The sequence below is a fragment of the Lepisosteus oculatus genome, chromosome 21 (assembly GCF_040954835.1).
Source record: "Lepisosteus oculatus isolate fLepOcu1 chromosome 21, fLepOcu1.hap2, whole genome shotgun sequence".
NCBI classification, from domain to species: domain Eukaryota; kingdom Metazoa; phylum Chordata; class Actinopteri; order Semionotiformes; family Lepisosteidae; genus Lepisosteus; species Lepisosteus oculatus.
This window is the reverse complement of record NC_090716.1, coordinates 544289-568678: the sequence shown is the minus strand read 5'-3', so window position 1 is coordinate 568678 and position 24390 is coordinate 544289. Positions and strand designations below refer to the sequence as shown.

Here is a 24390-nt window from a genome sequence, read left to right as displayed (position 1 = left end):
TACACACTCTGACACACTGATCGACTGACACACTCACTGGTACACTGACACACTGATATACTGACACACTCACTGGTACACACTCTGACACACACTGATGTACTGACACTCTCACTGGTACACACTCTGACACACACTGATGTACTGACACTCTCACTGGTACACACTCTGAGACACACTGATGTACTGACACACTCACTGGTACACACTCTGACACACTGATGTACTGACACACTCACTGGTACACACTCTGACACACTGATGTACTGACACACTCACTGGTACACTGACACACACTGATGTTCTGACACACTCACTGGTACACTGACACACACTGATATACTGACACACTCACTGGTACACACTCTGACACACTGATGTACTGACACACTCACTGGTACACTGACACACACTGATGTTCTGACACACTGGTACACTGACACACTCACTGGTACACACTCTGACACACACTGATGTACTGACACACTCACTGGTACACACTCTGACACACACTGATGTACTGACACACTCACTGGTACACACTCTGGCACACACTGATATACTGACACTCACTGGTACACACTCTGACACACAGTGATGTACTGACACACTCACTGGTACACTGACACACACTGATGTACTGACACACTCACTGATACACACACTGACACACACTGATGTACTGACACACTCACTGATACACACTCTGACACACACTGATGTACTGACACACTCACTGATACACACACTGATGTACTGACACACTCACTGGTACACTGACACACACTGGTGTACTGACACACTCACTGGTACACACTCTGACACACACTGATATACTGACACACTCACTGGTACACACTCTGACACACACTGATATACTGACACACTCACTGGTACACACTCTGACACACACTGATGTACTGACACACTCACTGGTACACTGACACACACTGGTGTACTGACACACTCACTGGTACACACTCTGACACACACTGATATACTGACACACTCACTGGTACACACTCTGACACACACTGATATACTGACACACTCACCGTTACACACTGATGTACTGACACTCACTGGTACACACGCAGACACACACTGATGTACTGACACACTCACTGGTACACTGACACACACTGATGTACTGACACACTCACTGTTACACACTGATGTACTGACACACTCACTGATACACACTCTGACACACACTGACGTACTGACACACTCACTGTTACACACTGATGTACTGACACACTCACTGATACACACTCTGACACACACTGATGTACTGACACACTCACTGATACACACTCTGACACACACTGATGTACTGACACACTGGTACACACTCTGACACACACTGATGTACTGACACACTCACTGGTACACACTCTGACACACACTGATGTACTGACACTCTCACTGGTACACTGACACACACTGATGTACTGACACACTCACTGGTACACACTGACACACACTGATGTACTGACACACTCACTGGTACACACTCTGACACACACTGATGTACTGACACACTCACTGTTACACACTGATGTACTGACACTCACTGGTACACACGCAGACACACACTGATGTACTGACACACTCACTGTTACACACTGATGTACTGACACACTCACTGATACACACTCTGACACACACCGGGACTTAAAGCTGCAGTGATGACGAATGTTTCTGACGATGAGGATGACTCGTGATCACTGTGCTGCTTGAAGAATAGTGCCCATGTGTTTGCTCGATCCTAGAAGCTGCTTTCAGGATGTAACTGTGTGACGCTGGTAAACATCCTGGGCTCTCTGAACACACCTTCTACAGCAAACACCAAGCCCCAGGAAGTGTGTGTGTGCTAGTGTCTGTGTATCAGTGTGTGTGTGTATCACTGTGTCTGAGTGTGTCAGAGAGCCAGTGTGTGTGTGTATCACTGTGTCTGAGTGTGTCAGAGCGCCAGTGTGTGTGTATGTCACTGTGTCTGAGTGTGTCAGAGCGCCAGTGTGTGTGTATGTCACTGTGTCTGAGTGTGTCAGAGCGCCAGTGTGTGTGTATGTCACCGTGTCTGAGTGTGTCAGAGTGCCAGTGTATGTATGTCACTGTGTCTGAGTGTGTCAGAGCGCCAGTGTGTGTGTGTATCACTGTGTCCGAGTGTGTCAGAGCGCCAGTGTGTGTGTAAGTCACTGTGCTGCTGTCTCTCTGCTACAGGGCGAGGGCGAGGGTAGGAGAGAGAGGGAAATTTAGGGACAGAGAGAATGGAGAAGAGTCAGGAAGACCACGAGGAGCTGTGACGAGCAGAGTGTGAGGAGCAGGAGAGACCTGAGGAGCACATTGGGAGGAGAGGTGACACAGATCGGGAGGATGGGGTAAACAGACACACGACGAGGGGGCTAAACAGAGAGAGACAGCTTCAGCGTATTTATAAATCAGTGTACTGAATAATTCATGGGAGTCTATGTGTAGCCATATGTCATCAGTCTCTGTACTGAGAATATCAGAGAATCTGAGTGGCTCAGCAACAGAGCTCACAGGGACTGTACTGAGAAGACTACAGTGGGAGATTCTAGAGGGTATCAGAGCTGAGGACAGTCCTGTCACTGTAGAGAGAGACGGAGCTGAGGACAGTCCTGTCACTGTAGAGAGAGACGGAGCTGAGGACAGTCCTGTCACTGTACAGAGAGACGGAGCTGAGGACAGTCCTGTCACTGTAGAGAGAGACGGAGTTGAGGACTGTATTGTTTCAGTAGCTGTCATAGTTTAACAGTGTGAATGCTGTGTGCTTGTAGTGTAACTGTGGCTGTAGTATAACAGTGTGAGTACTGTGTGCTTGTAGTGTAACTGTGGCTGTAGTATAACAGTGTGAGTACTGTGTGCTTGTAGTGTAAAAGTGTGGCTGTAGTGTAACAGTGTGAGTACGGTGTGCTTTTAGTGTAACAGTGTGGCTGTAGTGTAACAGTGTGAGTGCTGTGTGCTTGTAGTGTAACAGTGTGGCTGTAGTGTAACAGTGTGAGTGCTGTGTGCTTTTAGTGTAACAGTGTGGCTGTAGTGTAACAGTGTGAGTGCTGTGTGCTTTTAGTGTAACAGTGTGGCTGTAGTGTAACAGTGTGAGTGCTGTGTGCTTTTAGTGTAACAGTGTGGCTGTAGTGTAACAGTGTGAGTACTGTGTGCTTGTAGTGTAACAGCGTGCTTGTAGTATAACAGTGTGAGTACTGTGTGCTTGTAGTGTAACAGTGTGGCTGTAGTGTAACAGTGTGAGTACTGTGTGCTTTTAGTGTAACAGTGTGCTTGTAGTGTAACAGTGTGAGTACTGTGTGCTTGTAGTGTAACAGTGTGGCTGTAGTGTAACAGTGTGAGTGCTGTGTGCTTGTAGTGTAACAGCGTGCTTGTAGTGTAACAGTGTGAGTACTGTGTGCTTGTAGTGTAACAGTGTGGCTGTAGTGTAACAGTGTGAGTACTGTGTGCTTGTAGTGTAACAGTGTGCTTGTAGTGTAACAGTGTGAGTACTGTGTGCTTGTAGTGTAACAGTGTGGCTGTAGTGTAACAGTGTGAGTGCTGTGTGCTTTTAGTGTAACAGTGTGGCTGTAGTGTAACAGTGTGAGTGCTGTGTGCTTTTAGTGTAACAGTGTGAGTGCTGTGTGCTTGTAGTGTAACAGTGTGCTTGTAGTATAACAGTGTGAGTACTGTGTGCTTGTAGTGTAACAGCGTGCTTGTAGTGTAACAGTATGAGTACTGTGTGCTTGTAGTGTAACAGTGTGCTTGTAGTGTAACAGTGTGAGTACTGTGTGCTTGTAGTGTAACAGTGTGGCTGTAGTGTAACAGTGTGAGTGCTGTGTGCTTGTAGTGTAACAGTGTGCTTGTAGTATAACAGTGTGAGTACTGTGTGCTTGTAGTGTAAAAGTGTGGCTGTAGTGTAACAGTGTGAGTACTGTGTGCTTTTAGTGTAACAGTGTGGCTGTAGTGTAACAGTGTGAGTACGGTGTGCTTGTAGTGTAACAGTGTGCTTGTAGTGTAACAGTGTGAGTACTGTGTGCTTGTAGTGTAAAAGTGTGGCTGTAGTGTAACAGTGTGAGTACGGTGTGCTTGTAGTGTAACAGTGTGCTTGTAGTGTAACAGTGTGAGTACTGTGTGCTTTTAGTGTAACAGTGTGGCTGTAGTGTAACAGTGTGAGTACGGTGTGCTTGTAGTGTAACAGTGTGCTTGTAGTATAACAGTGTGAGTACTGTGTGCTTTTAGTGTAACAGTGTGCTTGTAGTGTAACAGTGTGAGTGCTGTGTGCTTGTAGTGTAACAGTGTGCTTGTAGTGTAACAGTGTGAGTACTGTGTGGTTTTAGTGTAACAGTGTGCTTGTAGTGTAACAGTGTGAGTGCTGTGTGCTTGTAGTGTAACAGTGTGCTTGTAGTGTAACAGTGTGAGTACGGTGTGCTTGTAGTGTAACAGTGTGCTTGTAGTGTAACAGTGTGAGTACTGTGTGCTTTTAGTGTAACAGTGTGCTTGTAGTGTAACAGTGTGGCTGTAGTGTAACAGTGTGAGTGCTGTGTGCTTGTAGTGTAACAGTGTGGCTGTAGTGTAACAGTGTGAGTGCTGTGTGCTTTTAGTGTAACAGTGTGGCTGTAGTGTAACAGTGTGAGTGCTGTGTGCTTTTAGTGTAACAGTGTGGCTGTAGTGTAACAGTGTGAGTGCTGTGTGCTTTTAGTGTAACAGTGTGGCTGTAGTGTAACAGTGTGAGTACTGTGTGCTTGTAGTGTAACAGCGTGCTTGTAGTATAACAGTGTGAGTACTGTGTGCTTGTAGTGTAACAGTGTGGCTGTAGTGTAACAGTGTGAGTACTGTGTGCTTTTAGTGTAACAGTGTGCTTGTAGTGTAACAGTGTGAGTACTGTGTGCTTGTAGTGTAACAGTGTGGCTGTAGTGTAACAGTGTGAGTGCTGTGTGCTTGTAGTGTAACAGCGTGCTTGTAGTGTAACAGTGTGAGTACTGTGTGCTTGTAGTGTAACAGTGTGGCTGTAGTGTAACAGTGTGAGTACTGTGTGCTTGTAGTGTAACAGTGTGCTTGTAGTGTAACAGTGTGAGTACTGTGTGCTTGTAGTGTAACAGTGTGGCTGTAGTGTAACAGTGTGAGTGCTGTGTGCTTTTAGTGTAACAGTGTGGCTGTTGTGTAACAGTGTGAGTGCTGTGTGCTTTTAGTGTAACAGTGTGAGTGCTGTGTGCTTGTAGTGTAACAGTGTGCTTGTAGTATAACAGTGTGAGTACTGTGTGCTTGTAGTGTAACAGCGTGCTTGTAGTGTAACAGTATGAGTACTGTGTGCTTGTAGTGTAACAGTGTGCTTGTAGTGTAACAGTGTGAGTACTGTGTGCTTGTAGTGTAACAGTGTGGCTGTAGTGTAACAGTGTGAGTGCTGTGTGCTTTTAGTGTAACAGTGTGGCTGTTGTGTAACAGTGTGAGTGCTGTGTGCTTTTAGTGTAACAGTGTGAGTGCTGTGTGCTTGTAGTGTAACAGTGTGCTTGTAGTATAACAGTGTGAGTACTGTGTGCTTGTAGTGTAACAGCGTGCTTGTAGTGTAACAGTATGAGTACTGTGTGCTTGTAGTGTAACAGTGTGCTTGTAGTGTAACAGTGTGAGTACTGTGTGCTTGTAGTGTAACAGTGTGGCTGTAGTGTAACAGTGTGAGTGCTGTGTGCTTGTAGTGTAACAGTGTGCTTGTAGTATAACAGTGTGAGTACTGTGTGCTTGTAGTGTAAAAGTGTGGCTGTAGTGTAACAGTGTGAGTACTGTGTGCTTTTAGTGTAACAGTGTGGCTGTAGTGTAACAGTGTGAGTACGGTGTGCTTGTAGTGTAACAGTGTGCTTGTAGTGTAACAGTGTGAGTACTGTGTGCTTGTAGTGTAAAAGTGTGGCTGTAGTGTAACAGTGTGAGTACGGTGTGCTTGTAGTGTAACAGTGTGCTTGTAGTGTAACAGTGTGAGTACTGTGTGCTTTTAGTGTAACAGTGTGGCTGTAGTGTAACAGTGTGAGTACGGTGTGCTTGTAGTGTAACAGTGTGCTTGTAGTATAACAGTGTGAGTACTGTGTGCTTTTAGTGTAACAGTGTGCTTGTAGTGTAACAGTGTGAGTGCTGTGTGCTTGTAGTGTAACAGTGTGCTTGTAGTGTAACAGTGTGAGTACTGTGTGGTTTTAGTGTAACAGTGTGCTTGTAGTGTAACAGTGTGAGTGCTGTGTGCTTGTAGTGTAACAGTGTGCTTGTAGTGTAACAGTGTGAGTACGGTGTGCTTGTAGTGTAACAGTGTGCTTGTAGTGTAACAGTGTGAGTACTGTGTGCTTTTAGTGTAACAGTGTGCTTTTAGTGTAACAGTGTGCTTGTAGTGTAACAGTGTGAGTGCTGTGTGCTTGTAGTGTAACAGTGTGCTTGTAGTGTAACAGTGTGAGTACTGTGTGCTTGTAGTGGCTCTGTGGTGCTCATGCTGTCTCTGTCTTATTGTGCCCATGTGTCTGTGTGTCTGTGTGTATCTTATCATGCCCATGTGTGTGTGTCATCATGCCCATGTGTGTGTGTCTTTGTGCCCGTGTGTGTGTCATCAGGCCCGTGTGTGTTTGTGCCAGTGTGCGTGTGCCTGTGTGTGTGTCATCGTGCCTATGTGTGTTTGTGCCAGTGTGTCATCATGCCCGTGTGTGTCATCATGCCCGTGTGTTTGTGCCAGTGTGTCATCATGCCCGTGTGTGTCATCGTGCCTGTGTGTGTTTGTGCCAGTGTGTCATCGTGCCCGTGTGCATGTGTGTCATCATGCCCATGTGTGTGCCCGTGTGTGTGTGTGCCCATGTGTGTGTCATCGTGCCCGTGTGTGTGTATCTGTATCGGGTATCCAATTTCACCAGTCTGGTGCTCAATACATCCAGAAAGTGGGAGAGAGACCCACGATCCTGTCCGTGTGTCCCTCAGGCTGTGACAGGGTGAACCCCAGGGGTACCTGTGTGCCGATCCTCTCTGTGTGTCCCTCAGGCTGTGACAGGGTGAACCCCAGGGGTACCTGTGTGCCGATCCTTACTGTGTGTCCCTCAGGCTGTGACAGGGTGAACCCCAGGGGTACCTGTGTGCCGATCCTCTCTGTGTGTCCCTCAGGCTGTGACAGGGTGAACCCCAGGGGTACCTGTGTGCCGATCCTTACTGTGTGTCCCTCAGGCTGTGACAGGGTGAACCCCAGGGGTACCTGTGTGCCGATCCTCTCTGTGTGTCCCTCAGGCTGTGACAGGGTGAACCCCAGGGGTACCTGTGTGCCGATCCTCACTGTGTGTCCCTCAGGCTGTGACAGGGTGAACCCCAGGGGTACCTGTGTGCCGATCCTCACTGTGTGTCCCTCAGGCTGTGACAGGGTGAACCCCAGGGGTACCTGTGTGTCCCTCAGGCTGTGACAGGGTGAACCCCAGGGGTACCTGTGTGCCGATCCTCTCTGTGTGTCCCTCAGGTTGTGACAGGGTGAACCCCAGGGGTACCTGTGTGTCGATCCTCACTGTGTGTCGCACAAGGGGTTGACAGGTTGAACCTCAGGGTTACCTGTGTCCCAGTAAAGTCCTTTGGAATCTAAGCCTGAATCCAGCAGTAGTGATTGTACCATTCTTGTTCCCTAACTCCCCTTTCCCTCTGTGTTCATGTCATCGCCCTCTCTCCCTTCCTCTCTCTCCTCCTCTCTCTTCTGCTCTGTCCCTTCCTCTCTCTCCCTCCTCCCATCTCTCCTCTCTCCTCCTCTCCCCCCTCACCCTGCCTCGTCAAGCCCTGAGCTGTCTTCTCCAGGTGATTGCAGTGAAAGAGGCGATTGGTGTAAAAGGAGAGGGGAGGTGCTGTCTGTGCCCCAGGCTGTCACTCTCTCCCAACCTCGCTCCCACTCCGACTCAGGCCCGGTGCTGGAGGAGGGAGGAGAGTGGGAGAGTAGTGGAACGGTCTCGGTGCCACCAGCCCTGGGAGGCCAGCTGGACAAGTGTCTCTCTGTTTCTGTGATCCTTTCTCACCTGCCTGTAAAAGCCAGAGCATTAATAAGGATCAGAGCCAGCCTGGAAGCCAGATTGGGGGCCGTGCCAGTGTGCTGCTCTCCCCGGGAGTCAGGCATTCCTGCTGTCCTGTCCTGTCCTGGTGTCCCACTGTCCTCCTGTCCTGTTCCTCTCTCCTGTCCCACTGTCCTCTTGTCCTGGTGTCCTTCTGTCCTGCTGTCTTGTTGCCCTGGTGCCCTGGTGCCATGCTGCCCTGGTGCCCTCTTGCCCTGGTGCCCTTCTGTCCTGCTGTCTTGTTGCCCTGGTGCCCTGGTGCCCTGGTGCCATGCTGCCCTGGTGCCCTCTTGCCCTGGTGCCCTTCTGTCCTGCTGTCTTGTTGTCCTGGTGCCCTCTTGCCCTGGTGTCCTGCTGTCTTGTTGCCCTGGTGCCCTGGTGCTCAGGTGCCCTCTTGCCCTGGTGCCCTTCTGTCCTGCTGTCTTGTTGCCCTGGTGCCCTGGTGCCCTCTTGCCCTGGTGCCCTGCTGTCTTGTTGCCCTGGTGCCCTCTTGCCCTGGTGCCCTGCTGTCTTGTTGCCCTGGTGCCCTGGTGCTCTGGTGCCCTCTTGCCCTGGTGCCCTTCTGTCCTTCTGTCTTGTTGCCCTGGTGCCCTGCTGTCTTGTTGCCCTGGTGCCCTCTTGCCCTGGTGTCCTGCTGTCTTGTTGCCCTGGTGTCCTGCTGTCTTGTTGCCCTGGTGCCCGGCTGTCTTGTTGCCCTGGTGCCCTCTTGCCCTGGTGCCCTGCTGTCTTGTTGCCCTGGTGTCCTGCTGTCTTGTTGCCCTGGTGCCCTCTTGCCCTGGTGCCCGGCTGTCTTGTTGCCCTTGTGCCCTTCTGTCCTGCTGTCTTGTTGCCCTGGTGCCCGGCTGTCTTGTTGCCCTGGTGCCCTGGTGCCCTCTTGCCCTGGTGCCCAGGTGCTGTACAGCAGGCAGTGCAGTGCGCAGGGGCGCTGGGGTCTATATTTAGCAGCAAGAGTGTGATGAGCGAATTCACACTCTCTGATGCTGCTCGAGCATCGTGACTGTGCGTCAGCAATGAGAGGAGAGGGACACACACAGCACAGCCCTGATCCACCTCCACAGCTGTCTGATCCACTCGGGCTCTTACAGCCTTGTCACTCAGACACACGTAAGAGGACAGGCTCAGTGACCACAGCTTGTACAGAGAGACTGGACACAGGCAGACCTGGCTGCCCAGAGAGGACAGGCTCAGTGACCACAGCTTGTACAGAGAGACTGGACACAGGCAGACCTGGCTGCCCAGAGAGGACAGGCTCAGTGACCACAGCTTGTACAGAGAGACTGGACACAGGCAGACCTGGCTGCCCAGAGAGGACAGGCTCAGTGACCGCAGCCTGGACAGAGAGACTGGACACAGGCAGACCTGACTGCCCAGAGAGGACAGGCTCAGTGACCATAGCCTGGACATTGAAACTGGACAGGAAACAGGAGCAGAGAAGCAGAGCGAGGGAGAGAGAGGAGGGCAGAGGAGAGAGAGGGACAGTGTGTAAGTTATTATTATTATTATGACTATCACGAGAGAGAGGGGGGCAGAGGGGGAGAGAGGCTCCGTCATGTTCCAGGCATCATGTGTGCTATAGGTACATACAGGTCATGCTGTCCTTGAACTGATCATGATTGATTGCTGCTCAAGAACTGCTGTAGGAGAAACAGCTCATCCCTCCCTCCCCCTGTCCATCACACGGCTCCGCCCCTGTCCATCACACAGCCCCGCCCCTGTCCATCACACAGCCCCGCCCCTGTCCATCACACGGCTCCGCCCCTGTCCATCACACAGCCCCGCCCCTGTCCATCACACGGCTCCGCCCCTGTCCATCACACAGCCCCCTGTCCATCACACTGCCCCGCCCCTGTCCATCACATGGCTCCGCCCCTGTCCATCACACAGCCCCCTGTCCATCACACAGCTCCGCCCCCCACCCCTGTCCATCACACTGCCCCACCCCTGTCCATCACACTGCCCCGCCCCTGTCCATCACACAGCTCCGCCCCCCACCCCTGTCCATCACACAGCCCCGCCCCCCGCCCCGTCTACAGAGCTGAAGGCCAGGGTCTGCGACTGGCTGAGTGTGGGAGCAGTGGGGCTACTGTCACAGTGAGAGTGAGTGTGGGAGTGTCACAGTGAGAGTGAGTGTGGGAGTGTCACAGTGAGAGTGAGTGTGGGAGTGTCACAGTGAGAGTGAGTGTGGGAGTGTCACAGTGAGAGTGAGTGTGGGAGTGTCACAGTGAGAGTGAGTGTGGGAGTGTCACAGTGAGAGTCAGTGTGAGAGTGTCACAGTGAGAGTGAGTGTGGGAGTGTCACAGTGAGAGTGAGTGTGGGAGTGTCACAGTGAGAGTCAGTGTGAGAGTGTCACAGTGAGAGTGAGTGTGGGAGTGTCACAGTGAGAGTCAGTGTGGGAGTGTCACAGTGAGAGTCAGTGTGAGAGTGTCACAGTGAGAGTGAGTGTGAGAGTGTCACAGTGAGAGTGAGTGTGGGAGTGTCACAGTGAGAGTCAGTGTGAGAGTGTCACAGTGAGAGTGAGTGTGGGAGTGTCACAGTGAGAGTCAGTGTGAGAGTGTCACAGTGCGAGTGAGTGTGGGAGTGTCACAGTGAGAGTGAGTGTGGGAGTGTCACAGTGAGAGTGAGTGTGGGAGTGTCACAGTGAGAGTCAGTGTGAGAGTGTCACAGTGAGTGTGGGAGTGTCACAGTGAGAGTGAGTGTGGGAGTGTCACAGTGTGTTTCAGAGAGATGGTGTTTGTGTGTGTGTGTGTGTGTGTGTGTGTGTTTCAGAGAGAGAGGGTGTGTGTGTTTCAGAGAGAGATGGTGTGTGTTCCCACACCTGCTAGAATCACACCAGGTCTGAATCCTTCTGGGGGAGGGTGGAGGGAACTCAGGAGTATGTGATCTCCTGTCCCAGCCTGAGGAACAGTGAGCCTGTCTCTCAATAATAATAATAATACAGTGTGTGATCTCCTGTCCCAGCCTGAGGAACAGTGAGCCTGTCTCTCAATAATAATAATAATACAGTGTGTGATCTCCTGTCCCAGCCTGAGGAACAGACAGTGAGCCTGTCTCACAACAATAATAATACAGTGTGTGATCTCCTGTCCCAGCCTGAGGAACAGACAGTGAGCCTGTCTCTCAATAATAATAATACAGTGTGTGATCTCCTGTCCCAGCCTGAGGAACAGTGAGCCTGTCTCTCAATAATAATAATACAGTGTGTGATCTCCTGTCACAGCCTGAGGAACAGACAGTGAGCCTGTCTCTCAATAATAATAATACAGTGTGTGATCTCCTGTCCCAGCCTGAGGAACAGTGAGCCTGTCTCTCAATAATAATAATACAGTGTGTGATCTCCTGTCCCAGCCTGAGGAACAGTGAGCCTGTCTCTCAATAATAATAATACAGTGTGTGATCTCCTGTCCCAGCCTGAGGAACAGACAGTGAGCCTGTCTCTCAATAATAATAATACTGTGTGATCTCCTGTCCCAGCCTGAGGAACAGACAGTGAGCCTGTCTCTCAATAATAATAATACTGTGTGATCTCCTGTCCCAGCCTGAGGAACAGTGAGCCTGTCTCTCAATAATAATAATACAGTGTGTGATCTCCTGTCCCAGCCTGAGGAACAGTGAGCCTGTCTCTCAATAATAATAATACAGTGTGTGATCTCCTGTCCCAGCCTGAGGAACAGACAGTGAGCCTGTCTCTCAATAATAATAATACAGTGTGTGATCTCCTGTCCCAGCCTGAGGAACAGACAGTGAGCCTGTCTCTCAATAATAATAATAATACAGTGTGTGATCTCCTGTCCCAGCCTGAGGAACAGTGAGCCTGTCTCTCAATAATAATAATACAGTGTGTGATCTCCTGTCCCAGCCTGAGGAACAGTGAGCCTGTCTCTCAATAATAATAATACAGTGTGTGATCTCCTGTCACAGCCTGAGGAACAGACAGTGAGCCTGTCTCTCAATAATAGTAATACAGTGTGTGATCTCCTGTCACAGCCTGAGGAACAGACAGTGAGCCTGTCTCTCAATAATAATAATAATACTGTGTGATCTCCTGTCCCAGACTGAGGAACAGACAGTGAGCCTGTCTCTCAATAATAATACTGTGTGATCTCCTGTCCCAGCCTGAGGAACAGTGAGCCTGTCTCTCAATAATAATAATACAGTGTGTGATCTCCTGTCACAGCCTGAGGAACAGACAGGAGTCTGTCTCTCAATAATAATAATACAGTGTGTGATCTCCTGTCCCAGCCTGAGGAACAGAGAGCCTGTCTCTCAATAATAATAATACAGTGTGTGATCTCCTGTCCCAGCGTGAGAAACAGTGAGCCTGTCTCTCTATAATAATAATACAGTGTGTGATCTCCTGTCCCAGCCTGAGGAACAGACAGTGAGCCTGTCTCTCTAAAATAATAATACGGTGTGTGATCTCCTGTCACAGCCTGAGGAACAGTGAGCCTGTCTCTCAATAATAATAATACAGTGTGTGATCTCCTGTCCCAGCCTGAGGAACAGACAGTGAGCCTGTCTCTCAATAATAATAATACAGTGTGTGATCTCCTGTCCCAGCCTGAGGAACAGTGAGCCTGTCTCTCAATAATAATAATACAGTGTGTGATCTCCTGTCCCAGCCTGAGGAACAGACAGTGAGCCTGTCTCTCAATAATAATAATACAGTGTGTGATCTCCTGTCCCAGCCTGAGGAACAGACAGTGAGCCTGTCTCTCAATAATAATAATACAGTGTGTGATCTCCTGTCCCAGCCTGAGGAACAGTGAGCCTGTCTCTCAATAATAATAATACAGTGTGTGATCTCCTGTCCCAGCTGGAGGAACAGTGAGCCTGTCTCCCAATAATGCTCCATATGTCTATATGTAAATATTTTATGATTGTGTCTTTACTGTAAATGTCTAGAGTTTTTGTTTTATGTTAACTGTATTTGCTTGGTTTTGGCAACACTGATTGTACCCATCGATCATGCCAATAAAGCACCTTGAATTGAACTGAATCGTGTGTGTTACAGAGAGAGGAGTGTGTGTGTTTCAGAGAGAGGAGTGTGTGTTTCAGAGAGAGGAGTGTGTGTTTCAGAGAGAGGAGTGTGTGTGTTTCAGAGAGAGGAGTGTGTGTGTTTCAGAGAGGGGGGGTGTGTGTTTCAGAGAGAGAGGGGTGTGTGTGTGTTTCAGAGAGAGGAGTGTGTGTGAATCAGAGAGGGGTGTGTGTGTTTCAGAGAGAGAGGGGTGTGTGTGTTTCAGAGAGAGTGGGGTGTGTGTGTTTCAAAAAGAGGGGTGTGTGTTTCAGAGAGAGAGGGTGTGGAAAGATGGAGAGGTGGAGGTGGGGAGGAGTGGAACAGGATGGAAAACATGAAAGAGGCAGTTTGTACTAATTACACACTAATTAGTACTAATTAAGTATAATGGGGATTAGTGAAGAAATTCTCTGACAAATGCAGAGTTTCAGCTCCCAGGGAAATTTGTAAAAATGTAAAATCTAGAAATTTCTAAACTAAATCTTTTAGTATAAGGCTTTCTTTCACTTTTTAAACATAAACATAAAGTCCGTGCTCTATCGGCGTGTCTCTTCTCTAACGGCGTGTCTGTGCTCTAACGGTGTGTCTGTGCTCTAACAGCGTGTCTCTTCTCTAACGGCGTGTCTGTGCTCTAACGGCGTGTCTCCTCTCTAACGGCGTGTCTGTGCTCTAACGACGTGTCTGTGCTCTATTGGCGTGTCTCCTCTCTAACGGCGTGTCTCCTCTCTAACTGCGTGTCTGTGCTCTAACAGCGTGTCTCTTCTCTAACAGCGTGTCTCTTCTCTAACGGCGTGTCTCCTCTCTAATGGCGTGTCTCCTCTCTAACGGCGTGTCTGTGCTCTAACGGCGTGTCTCTTCTCTAACGGCGTGTCTCTTCTCTAACGGCGTGTCTCTTCTCTAACGGCGTGTCTCTTCTCTAACTGCGTGTCTGTGCTCTAACAGCGTGTCTCTTCTCTAACGGCGTGTCTCTTCTCTAACGGCGTGTCTCTTCTCTAACTGCGTGTCTGTGCTCTAACAGCGTGTCTCTTCTCTAACGGCGTGTCTCTTCTCTAACGGCGTGTCTGTGCTCTAACGGCGTGTCTCTTCTCTAACGGCGTGTCTCTTCTCTAACGGCGTGTCTCTTCTCTAACGGCGTGTCTCCTCTCTAACGGCGTGTCTCTTCTCTAACGGCGTGTCTCCTCTCTAACGGCGTGTCTCTTCTCTAACGGCGTGTCTGTGCTCTAACGGCGTGTCTCTTCTCTAACGGCGTGTCTGTGCTCTAACGGCGTGTCTCCTCTCTAACGGCGTGTCTCTTCACTAACGGCGTGTCTCTCCTCTAACGGCGTGTCTGTGCTCTAACGGCGTGTCTCTTCTCTAACGGCGTGTCTGTGCTCTAACGGCGTGTCTCCTCTCTAACGGCGTGTCTCCTCTCTAACTGCGTGTCTGTGCTCTAACAGCGTGTCTCTTCTCTAACAGCGTGTCTCTTCTCTAACGGCGTGTCTCCTCTCTAACGGCGTGTCTCCTCTCTAACGGCGTGTCTGTGCTCTAACGGCGTGTCTGTGCTCTAACGGCGTGTCTCTTCTCTAACGGCGTGTCTCTTCTCTAACGGCGTGTCTCTTCTCTAACGGCGTGTCTCCTCTCTAACGGCGTGTCTGTGCTCTAACGGCGTGTCTGTGCTCTAACGGCGTGTCTCTTCTCTAACGGCGTGTCTCTTCTCTAACGGCGTGTCTCTTCTCTAACGGCGTGTCTCTTCTCTAACGGCGTGTCTGTGCTCTAACGGCGTGTCTCTTCTCTAACGGCGTGTCTCTTCTCTAACGGCGTGTCTCTTCTCTAACGGCGTGTCTCTTCTCTAACTGCGTGTCTGTGCTCTAACAGCGTGTCTCTTCTCTAACAGCGTGTCTGTGCTCTAACGGCGTGTCTCCTCTCTAACGGCGTGTCTCCTCTCTAACGGCGTGTCTCTTCACTAACGGCGTGTCTCTCCTCTAACGGCGTGTCTGTGCTCTAACGGCGTGTCTCTTCTCTAACGGCGTGTCTGTGCTCTAACGGCGTGTCTCCTCTCTAACGGCGTGTCTCTTCACTAACGGCGTGTCTCTCCTCTAACGGCGTGTCTGTGCTCTAACGGCGTGTCTCTTCTCTAACGGCGTGTCTCTTCTCTAATGGCGTGTCTCCTCTCTAACGGCGTGTCTCCTCTCTAACGGCGTGTCTCCTCTCTAACGGCGTGTCTCTTCTCTAACAGCGTGTCTCTTCTCTAACGGCGTGTCTCTTCTCTAACGGCGTGTCTCCTCTCTAACGGCGTGTCTCTTCTCTAACGGCGTGTCTGTGCTCTAACAGCGTGTCTCTTCTCTAACGGCGTGTCTGTGCTCTAACGGCGTGTCTCCTCTCTAACGGCGTGTCTCCTCTCTAACGGCGTGTCTCTTCACTAACGGCGTGTCTCTCCTCTAACGGCGTGTCTGTGCTCTAACGGCGTGTCTCTTCTCTAACGGCGTGTCTGTGCTCTAACGGCGTGTCTCCTCTCTAACGGCGTGTCTCCTCTCTAACTGCGTGTCTGTGCTCTAACAGCGTGTCTCTTCTCTAACAGCGTGTCTCTTCTCTAACGGCGTGTCTCCTCTCTAACGGCGTGTCTCCTCTCTAACGGCGTGTCTCCTCTCTAACGGCGTGTCTGTGCTCTAACGGCGTGTCTGTGCTCTAACGGCGTGTCTCTTCTCTAACGGCGTGTCTCTTCTCTAACGGCGTGTCTCTTCTCTAACGGCGTGTCTCCTCTCTAACGGCGTGTCTGTGCTCTAACGGCGTGTCTCTTCTCTAACAGCGTGTCTCTTCTCTAACGGCGTGTCTCTTCTCTAACGGCGTGTCTCTTCTCTAACGGCGTGTCTGTGCTCTAACGGCGTGTCTCTTCTCTAACGGCGTGTCTCTTCTCTAACGGCGTGTCTCTTCTCTAACTGCGTGTCTGTGCTCTAACAGCGTGTCTCTTCTCTAACAGCGTGTCTCTTCTCTAACGGCGTGTCTGTGCTCTAACAGCGTGTCTCTTCTCTAACGGCGTGTCTCTTCTCTAATGGCGTGTCTCTTCTCTAATGGCGTGTCTCCTCTCTAATGGCGTGTCTCCTCTCTAACGGCGTGTCTCCTCTCTAACGGCGTGTCTCTTCTCTAACGGCGTGTCTGTGCTCTAACAGCGTGTCTCTTCTCTAACGGCGTGTCTCTTCTCTAACGGCGTGTCTCCTCTCTAACGGCGTGTCTCTTCTCTAACAGCGTGTCTCTTCTCTAACGGCATGTCTCCTCTCTAACGGCGTGTCTGTGCTCTAACGGCGTGTCTCTTCACTAACGGCGTGTCTCTCCTCTAACGGCGTGTCTGTGCTCTAACGGCGTGTCTCCTCTCTAACGGCGTGTCTCCTCTCTAACGGCGTGTCTCTCCTCTAACGGCGTGTCTCTTCTCTAACGGCGTGTCTGTGCTCTAACGGGGTGTCTCCTCTCTAACGGCGTGTCTCCTCTCTAACTGCGTGTCTGTGCTCTAACAGCGTGTCTCTTCTCTAACGGCGTGTCTCCTCTCTAACGGCGTGTCTGTGCTCTAACGGCGTGTCTGTGCTCTAACGGCGTGTCTCCTCTCTAACGGCGTGTCTGTGCTCTAACGGCGTGTCTGTGCTCTAACGGCGTGTCTCCTCTCTAACGGCGTGTCTCCTCTCTAACTGCGTGTCTGTGCTCTAACAGCGTGTCTCTTCTCTAACGGCGTGTCTCCTCTCTAACGGCGTGTCTGTGCTCTAACGGCGTGTCTCCTCTCTAACGGCGTGTCTGTGCTCTAACGGCGTGTCTCTTCTCTAACGGCGTGTCTCCTCTCTAACTGCGTGTCTGTGCTCTAACAGCGTGTCTCTTCTCTAACGGCGTGTCTCTTCTCTAACGGCGTGTCTCTTCTCTAACGGCGTGTCTCCTCTCTAACTGCGTGTCTGTGCTCTAACGGTGTGTCTGTGCTCTAACAGCGTGTCTCTTCTCTAACGGCGTGTCTCTTCTCTAACGGCGTGTCTGTGCTCTAACGGCGTGTCTGTGCTCTAACGGCGTGTCTGTGCTCTAACGGCGTGTCTCTTCTCTAACGGCGTGTCTCTTCTCTAACGGAGTGTCTCTTCTCTAACGGCGTGTCTGTGCTCTAACGGCGTGTCTCCTCTCTAACTGCGTGTCTGTGCTCTAACGGCGTGTCTGTGCTCTAATAGTGCATCAGTGATCTAATGGTGGGTGTTTCTGTGCTCTAACAATGTTTCTGTGCCTCTGTCTCCAGGCTCCTTGTCTCTCAGTGTGCTCCTGGTCTCCCTAGCGGTCACAGTGTGCGCTGTGTGGCTGGTAGCCCTGTGTGGGATCTGCAGCTGGTGCCAACGCAAGCTGGTGAGTGAGAGGAGCAGCACCACACCTTCAGAAAGCCTCCACAGCCCCAGCGCTGTGCAGCACAGGAGCTCTGGTAACACTGGGAGGAGGAAGAGGACAGTAGTAGCTTTTAGCTATTTATCCAGCAGCTCTGTCACCCTGAGCTCAGCAGGTGTGAGCCTGGTCCATACCTGGATGGGAGACTCCTGGGAAAGCTGAGGCTGCTGCTGGAAGAGGTGTTAGTGGGGCCAGCAGGGGTGGTCCTAATGCCCCAGTATAGTGACGGGGACACTTCAGTCCTTCAGATGAGACGTAAAACCGAGGTCCTGACTCTCTGTGGTCATTAAAAATCCCAGGGCGTCTCTCGAGAAGAGTAGGGGTGTAACCCCAGTGTCCTGGTCACATTCCCCCTGGTCTTTACCAGTCATGGCCTCCTAATAACCCCCTCTCTGAACTGGTTCATCACTCTGCTCTCCTCCCCACTGAGAGCTGGTGTGTGTGAGAGGACTGGAGCATCATCCAGGGGGGGCTGCACACTGGTCGGGGTGGAGGGGTCCCCATTACCTGTGAAGAGCTCTGAGTGGAGGGGCCAGAAAGGCGCTATATAAGTGTGAGGAATTATTATCATTGATAATATTTTATAATAGTAATAATAGGGGCTCACACAGGTATAGGAGCAGTAATAGGAGCTCACAGTAGTAGGAGCAGTAATAGGAGCTCACAGTAATAGGAGCTGTAATAGGAGCTCTAGCAGTAACGGGAGCAGTAATAGGAGCTCACTGTAATAGGAGCTCACAGTAATAGGAGCTCACAGTAATAGGAGCAGTAATAGGAGCTCACAGTAATAGGAGCAGTAATAGGAGCTCACAGTAATAGGAGCAGTAACAGGAGCTCACAGTAATGGGAGCAGTAATAGGAGCTCACAGTAATAGGAGCTCACAGTAATAGGAGCTCACAGTAATAGGAATAGTAATAGGAGCTCTAGCAGTAACGGGAGCTGTAATAGGAGCTCACAGTAATAGGAGCAGTAATAGGAGCTCACAGTAATAGGAGCAGTAATAGGAGCTCGCAGTAATAGGAGCTCGCAGTAATAGGAGCAGTAACAGGAGCTCACAGTAATAGGAGCAGTAATAGGAGCTCACAGTAATAGGAGCAGTAAGGGGAGCAGTAATAGGAGCTCACAGTAATAGGAGCTGTAATAGGAGCTCACAGTAATAGGAGCAGTAATAGGAGCTCACAGTAATAGGAGCTGTAATAGGAGCTCACAGTAATAGGAGCAGTAATAGGAGCAGTAATAGAAGCTCACAGTAATAGGAGCAGTAATAGGAGCTCACAGTAATAGGAGCAGTAATAGGAGCTCACAGTAATAGGAGCAGTAATAGGAGCTCACAGTAGTAGGAGCAGTAATAGGAGCTCACAGGTATAGGAGCAGTAATAGGAGCTCACAGTAATAGGAGCAGTAATAGGAGCTCACAGTAATAGGAGCAGTTATAGGAGCTCACAGTAATAAGAGCTCACAGTAATAGGAGCAGTAATAGGAGCAGTAATAGGAGCTCACAGTAATAGGAGCAGTAATAGGAGCTCACAGTAATAGGAGCAGTAATAGGAGCTCACAGGTATAGGAGCAGTAATAGGAGCTCACAGTAGTAGGAGCAGTAATAGGAGCTCACAGTAATAGGAGCTCTAGCAGTAACGGGAGCTGTAATAGGAGCTCACAGTAATGGGAGCAGTAATAGGAGCTCACAGTAATAGGAGCAGTAATAGGAGCAGTAATAGGAGCTCACAGTAACAGGAGCTCACAGTAACAGGAGCTGTAATAGGAGCGCACAGTAATAGGAGCAGTAATAGGAGCTCTCAGTTATAGGAGCTGTAATAGGAGCTCACAGTAATAGGAGCAGTAATAGGAGCTCACAGTAAGGGGAGCAGTAATAGGAGCTCTGAAACTCCTAGGAGAGTAACGGGAGCAGTAGGGTGAACACAGAGCACCAGCTGTAATACCAGCAGACACTGGAGCCTCTTCCACAGGAGCCCGCTCTCTCCTCCCCCGAGTAATCAGCGCCTGGGGGACTCCGGGATTGTGACCGTGTTTGTGGACTGTTTCAGGAGTCGTCGGGACCCTCAGAGGGACAGCAAGACCGTAAATCCCTTTTAAAGGTTCACCATGTTTTACCACGGTATCAGTAGAGATCAGCATGGCAGTGCACTGTGCCAGCATGGGAATCCAGGCCGATCCCTGGGAGATGCATGGGAAAGAGAAAGCATGACCACAGCCGGCATGGGCACTCAACCCTCTGACTGAACACTGAGGCCTGGGCACAGCGATACTGAACTGAACACTGGCACACCAACACTGTCCTGCACATTGGTACACTGATACTGTACTGTACACTGGCACACCGACACTGTCCTGCACACTGGCACACTGATACTGTCCTACACTGGCACACCAACACTGTCCTGCACACTGGCACACCGACACTGTACTGCACACTGGCACACCGACACTGTCCTGCACACTGGCACACCAACACTGTACTGCACACTGGCACACCAACACTGTCCTGCACACTGGCACACCGACACTGTCCTGCACACTGGCACACCGACATGGTACTGTACACTGGCACACCGACACTGTCCTGCACACTGGCACACTGATACTGTCCTGCACACTGGCACACCGACACTGTACTGCACACTGGCACACTGATACTGTCCTGCACACTGGCACACCGACACTGTACTGCACACTGGCACACTGATACTGTCCTACACTGGCACACCGACACTGTACTGCACACTGGCACACTGATACTGTCCTGCACACTGGCACACCGACACTGTCCTGCACACTGGCACACTGATACTGTCCTACACTGGCACACCGACACTGTCCTGCACACTGGCACAGCGATACTGTACACGGGCACACAGACTATAGTATACACTGATACACAGATACTGGCACACAGACTGTACTGTACACTGATACACAGATACTGTACTGCACACTGGCACACAGAAACTGAACACTTATACACACACACTGTATTGCACACTGGCACACAGACTGTACTGTACACTGATACACAGATACTGTACTGCACACTGGCACATAGACACTGTACACGGGCACACAGAGACAGTGTAACACAACACAATGACAGCGTGAAGAAGTATGATAGAGTGACTGTGACAAAGCACAATGATAGTAGGACACGTCAGACACTTGGTTCAGCATGGTAAAAGCATGGTGAAATCACTATAATAAGATGGTTGGTAAAGCATGGTGAAGAATGAGGTAAACCACAGTAAATACATAGTATACGCATGGTAAATATCTTTGAAGGTACTGTTTGCTATGGACTGTTTTACTTTTAATCTTTTGATCCAACGATTTGATAAAGGATTGGACTGCAATTAAGTAATGTTATCTCAAGATAGTTGGACTCTGTCCGAGAAGGAGACAGGAGTCTGATGAACTGGAAGGAGAGAGAGAGAGGAGGGAGAGAGGAGTCTGATGAACTGGAAGGAGAGAGAGGAGGGAGAGAGGAGTCTGATGAACTGGAAGGAGAGGGAGAGAGGAGTCTGATGAACTGTACCAGCAGCTCTATCACCCTGGAGCTCAGCAGGTGTGAGCCTGGTCAGTACCTGGACGGGAGACTCCTGGGAAAGCTGAGGCTGCTGCTGGAAGAGGTGTTAGTGGGGCCAGCAGGGGGCGCTCACCCTGCGGTCTGTGTGGGTCCTAATGCCCCAATATAGGACACTATACTGTATCTCGTCCTTCGGTTGAGATGTAAAACCGAGGTCCTGACTCTCTGTGGTCATTAAAAATCCCAGGGCGTCTCTCGAGAAGAGTAGGGGTGTAACCCCAGTGTCCTGGTCACATTCTCCTCCCCACTGAGAGCTGGTGTGTGTGAGAGGACTGGAGCATCATCCAGGGGGGGCTGCACACTGGTGGGGGTGGAGGGGATCCCCATGACCTGTAAAGAGCTCTGAGTGGAGTGTTCAGAAGAGTGCTGTATAAATGTGAGGAATGTTATTAATTATTAATTATAATTGAAAGGAGAGAGATGAGTCTGATGAACTTAATGTATTAATGAGGGAGATGAAATCAATCAGACACTTTTACAGACAGAGATGAGGAAGGAAGATGAAGAGAGAGGCTGTGTCGCTGGGGTGTGAGTCAGCTGGATCACACACACCTGTCAAGCAGAAGCAACACACTCCTCTCTCTGCACACAACTTAATCACCGGCAACACACTGACATACACAGACACACACGCTTACACACACGCTGATACACATACTGACACACACATTGATCCACTGATACACTGACACACACACTGATATACTGACATACACATTGATACACTGATACACACACTGACACCTACTGATGCACTGATACACACACTGATACACACGCTGATATACTGACATACACATTGATACACTGATACACACACTGACACCTACTGATGCACTGACACACACTGACATACTGATACGCACAGTGACGCACATTGAGACATATATTGATACGCTGAGACACACACTGACATACTGATACACACACTGACACTGAGACATACATTGATATACTGACACATACACACACTGACATACATAATGATACACTGAGACACACACACTGACACAGACATAAATTGATATACTGACACATAGAGAGACTGAGACACACACACTGACAAACTGAGACACACACAGACACTGAGACATATATTGATATACTGACACACACACTGACACATGGAGACACTGAGACATATATTGATATACTGACACATACACACGCACGCAGAGACACTGAGACGCACACACTGACATACATACAGACACTGAGACACACACTGACACAGAAGGAGAGAAATATACTCACACTGATGTCTCTCAGCAATCCCAATTAAGCTCACTTAGCTAATTAACCAAAGATCTCCATAATCTGAAAAGAGGATGAGAGGCTTGAGTCTGTAATTCAGAACAAACAAACACAGCTGTGAGAGAGAAAGGGGTCGGGGCTCAGGGCTGCTCGCCTCCTGCCAGCTCCCTGCGGAGTCCGAGACTGTCTGAGCTGAGCCCTGCTGAGAGGTTCAGTGAATTAGACAGGAGCAGGAGAGGGGGACCTGCAGGGCGCTGTCATCAGCACTCTGGAGCGCTCCAGGAGCACCTCTGGACAGTGCTCTGTCCGCTGTGTCTCCAGTGAATGGACAGTGTGTCCTGGTGCTCTGTCTCCAGTGAATGGACAGTGTGTCCTGGTGCTCTGTCTCCAGTGAATGGACAGTGCATCCTGTCTCTGTCCCCAGTGAATGGACAGTGTGTCCTGGCTCTGTCCCCAATGAATGGACAGTGTTTCCTGGCTCTGTCTCCAGTGAATGGACAGTGTGTCCTGGCTCTGTCCCCAGTGAATGGACAGTGTGTCCTGTCTCTGTCCCCAATGAATGGACAGTGTGTCCTGGCTCTGTCTACAGTGAATGGACAGTGTGTCCTGGCTCTGTCTCCAGTGAATGGACAGTGTCTGGCTCTGTCCTCAGTGAATGGACAGTGTCTGGCTCTGTTTGACTCTCCTCTCCTCCCTCTCTCTCCCTCCTCTCCTTCTCTGTTCCTAAAGATTTTATGATGTTTTAAATTATAGATGAGCTGCTCCTGTCAGAAACAGCACTTGAGAAATCTTTACTCACTGATTCTCTGACTGCTGCATCTCTGTGTGTGTCAGTGTGTGTGTGATATCTTTCATTGTGTCTGTGTGTGTGGATATCTTTCAGTGTGTCAGTCTGTGTGGATATTTTTAAGTGTGTCTATGTGTGTGTGGATATCTTTCAGTGTGTGTGTGATATCTTTTAGTGTGTCTGTGGGTGTGGATATCTTTCAGTGTGTGTCAGTGTGTGTGTGATATCTTTCAGTGTGTGTCAGTGTGTCTGGATATCTTTCAGTGTGTGTGTGGATATCTTTCAGTGTGTCAGTGTGTGTGGATATCTTTCAGTGTGTATGAATATTTTTAAGTGTATGTGTGAATATCTTTCAGTGTGTGTAAATTGTCCTTCAGTGTGTCTATAAATATCTTTCAGTATGCATGTGTTTCTCAGTGAGTTTGTGTGTGTGTCTGTGAGTTTCTGTGTGTCAGTGGGTTTGAGTGTCAATGTGTGGCTCAGTGGGTTTGTGTGTATCTCAGTGGGTTTGTGTGTCGGCATGTGTGTCTCAGTGGGTTTGTGTGCGTGTCTGTGTGTCTGTGAGTTTCTGTGTGTGTCAGTGTGTGGCTCAGTGGGTTTGTGTCTGTATCAGTATGAATGTGACGTCAGTGTGTCAGTCTGAGTGTGTCCGCGTGTGTTTTAAACTTACTCAGCCATAACCTTTTCCTTTCCCTTAACAACACTCTCTCCTCCCTCCTCCCTTCTCAATTCAATTCAAGATGCTTTATTGGCATGACCAATGAATAAGCATATACATTTAACATAAAATCTACAGACATTTACAATACAGACACATCATAATATATTTACATACAAACATATGGAACATTATATAATATATAATGTAATTCACACTGTATTATTATTATTGAGAGACAGGCTCACTGTCTGTTCCTCAGGCTGGGAAAGGAGATCACACACTATTATTATTATTGAGAGACAGGCTCACTGTCTGTTCCTCAGGCTGGGACAGGAGATCACACACTGTATTATTATTATTGAGAGACAGGCTCACTGTCTGTTCCTCAGGCTGGGACAGGAGATCACACACTAATATTATTATTGAGAGACAGGCTCACTGTCTGTTCCTCAGGCTGGGACAGGAGATCACACACTGTAATATTATTATTGAGAGACAGGCTCACTGTCTGTTCCTCAGGCTGGGACAGGAGATCACACACTGTATTATTATTATTGAGAGACAGGCTCACTGTTCCTCAGGCTGGGACAGGAGATCACACACTGTATTATCATTATTGAGAGACAGGCTCACTGTATTATTATACAGGAATT

The 24390-nt window shown here is 49.6% G+C and overlaps 1 protein-coding gene across 6 annotated transcripts in view; it reads left to right on the top strand.

Moving 5' to 3' along the window:
• LOC138224421 (collagen alpha-2(I) chain-like) overlaps window positions 1–24390 on the top strand; it is a 69236-nt gene that overhangs the window by 19148 nt on the left and 25698 nt on the right. For 4 of the 6 annotated variants that reach the window (XM_069181644.1, XM_069181643.1, XM_069181646.1 and 1 more), the window contains 2 exons: window positions 17300–17403; window positions 19486–19536. In XM_069181644.1, the coding sequence (XP_069037745.1) occupies window positions 17300–17403; window positions 19486–19536 (155 nt within the window). The remainder of the gene's footprint in view (window positions 1–17299; window positions 17404–19485; window positions 19537–24390) is intronic. The other 2 variants (XM_069181647.1, XM_069181645.1) reach the window with 1 other exon arrangement.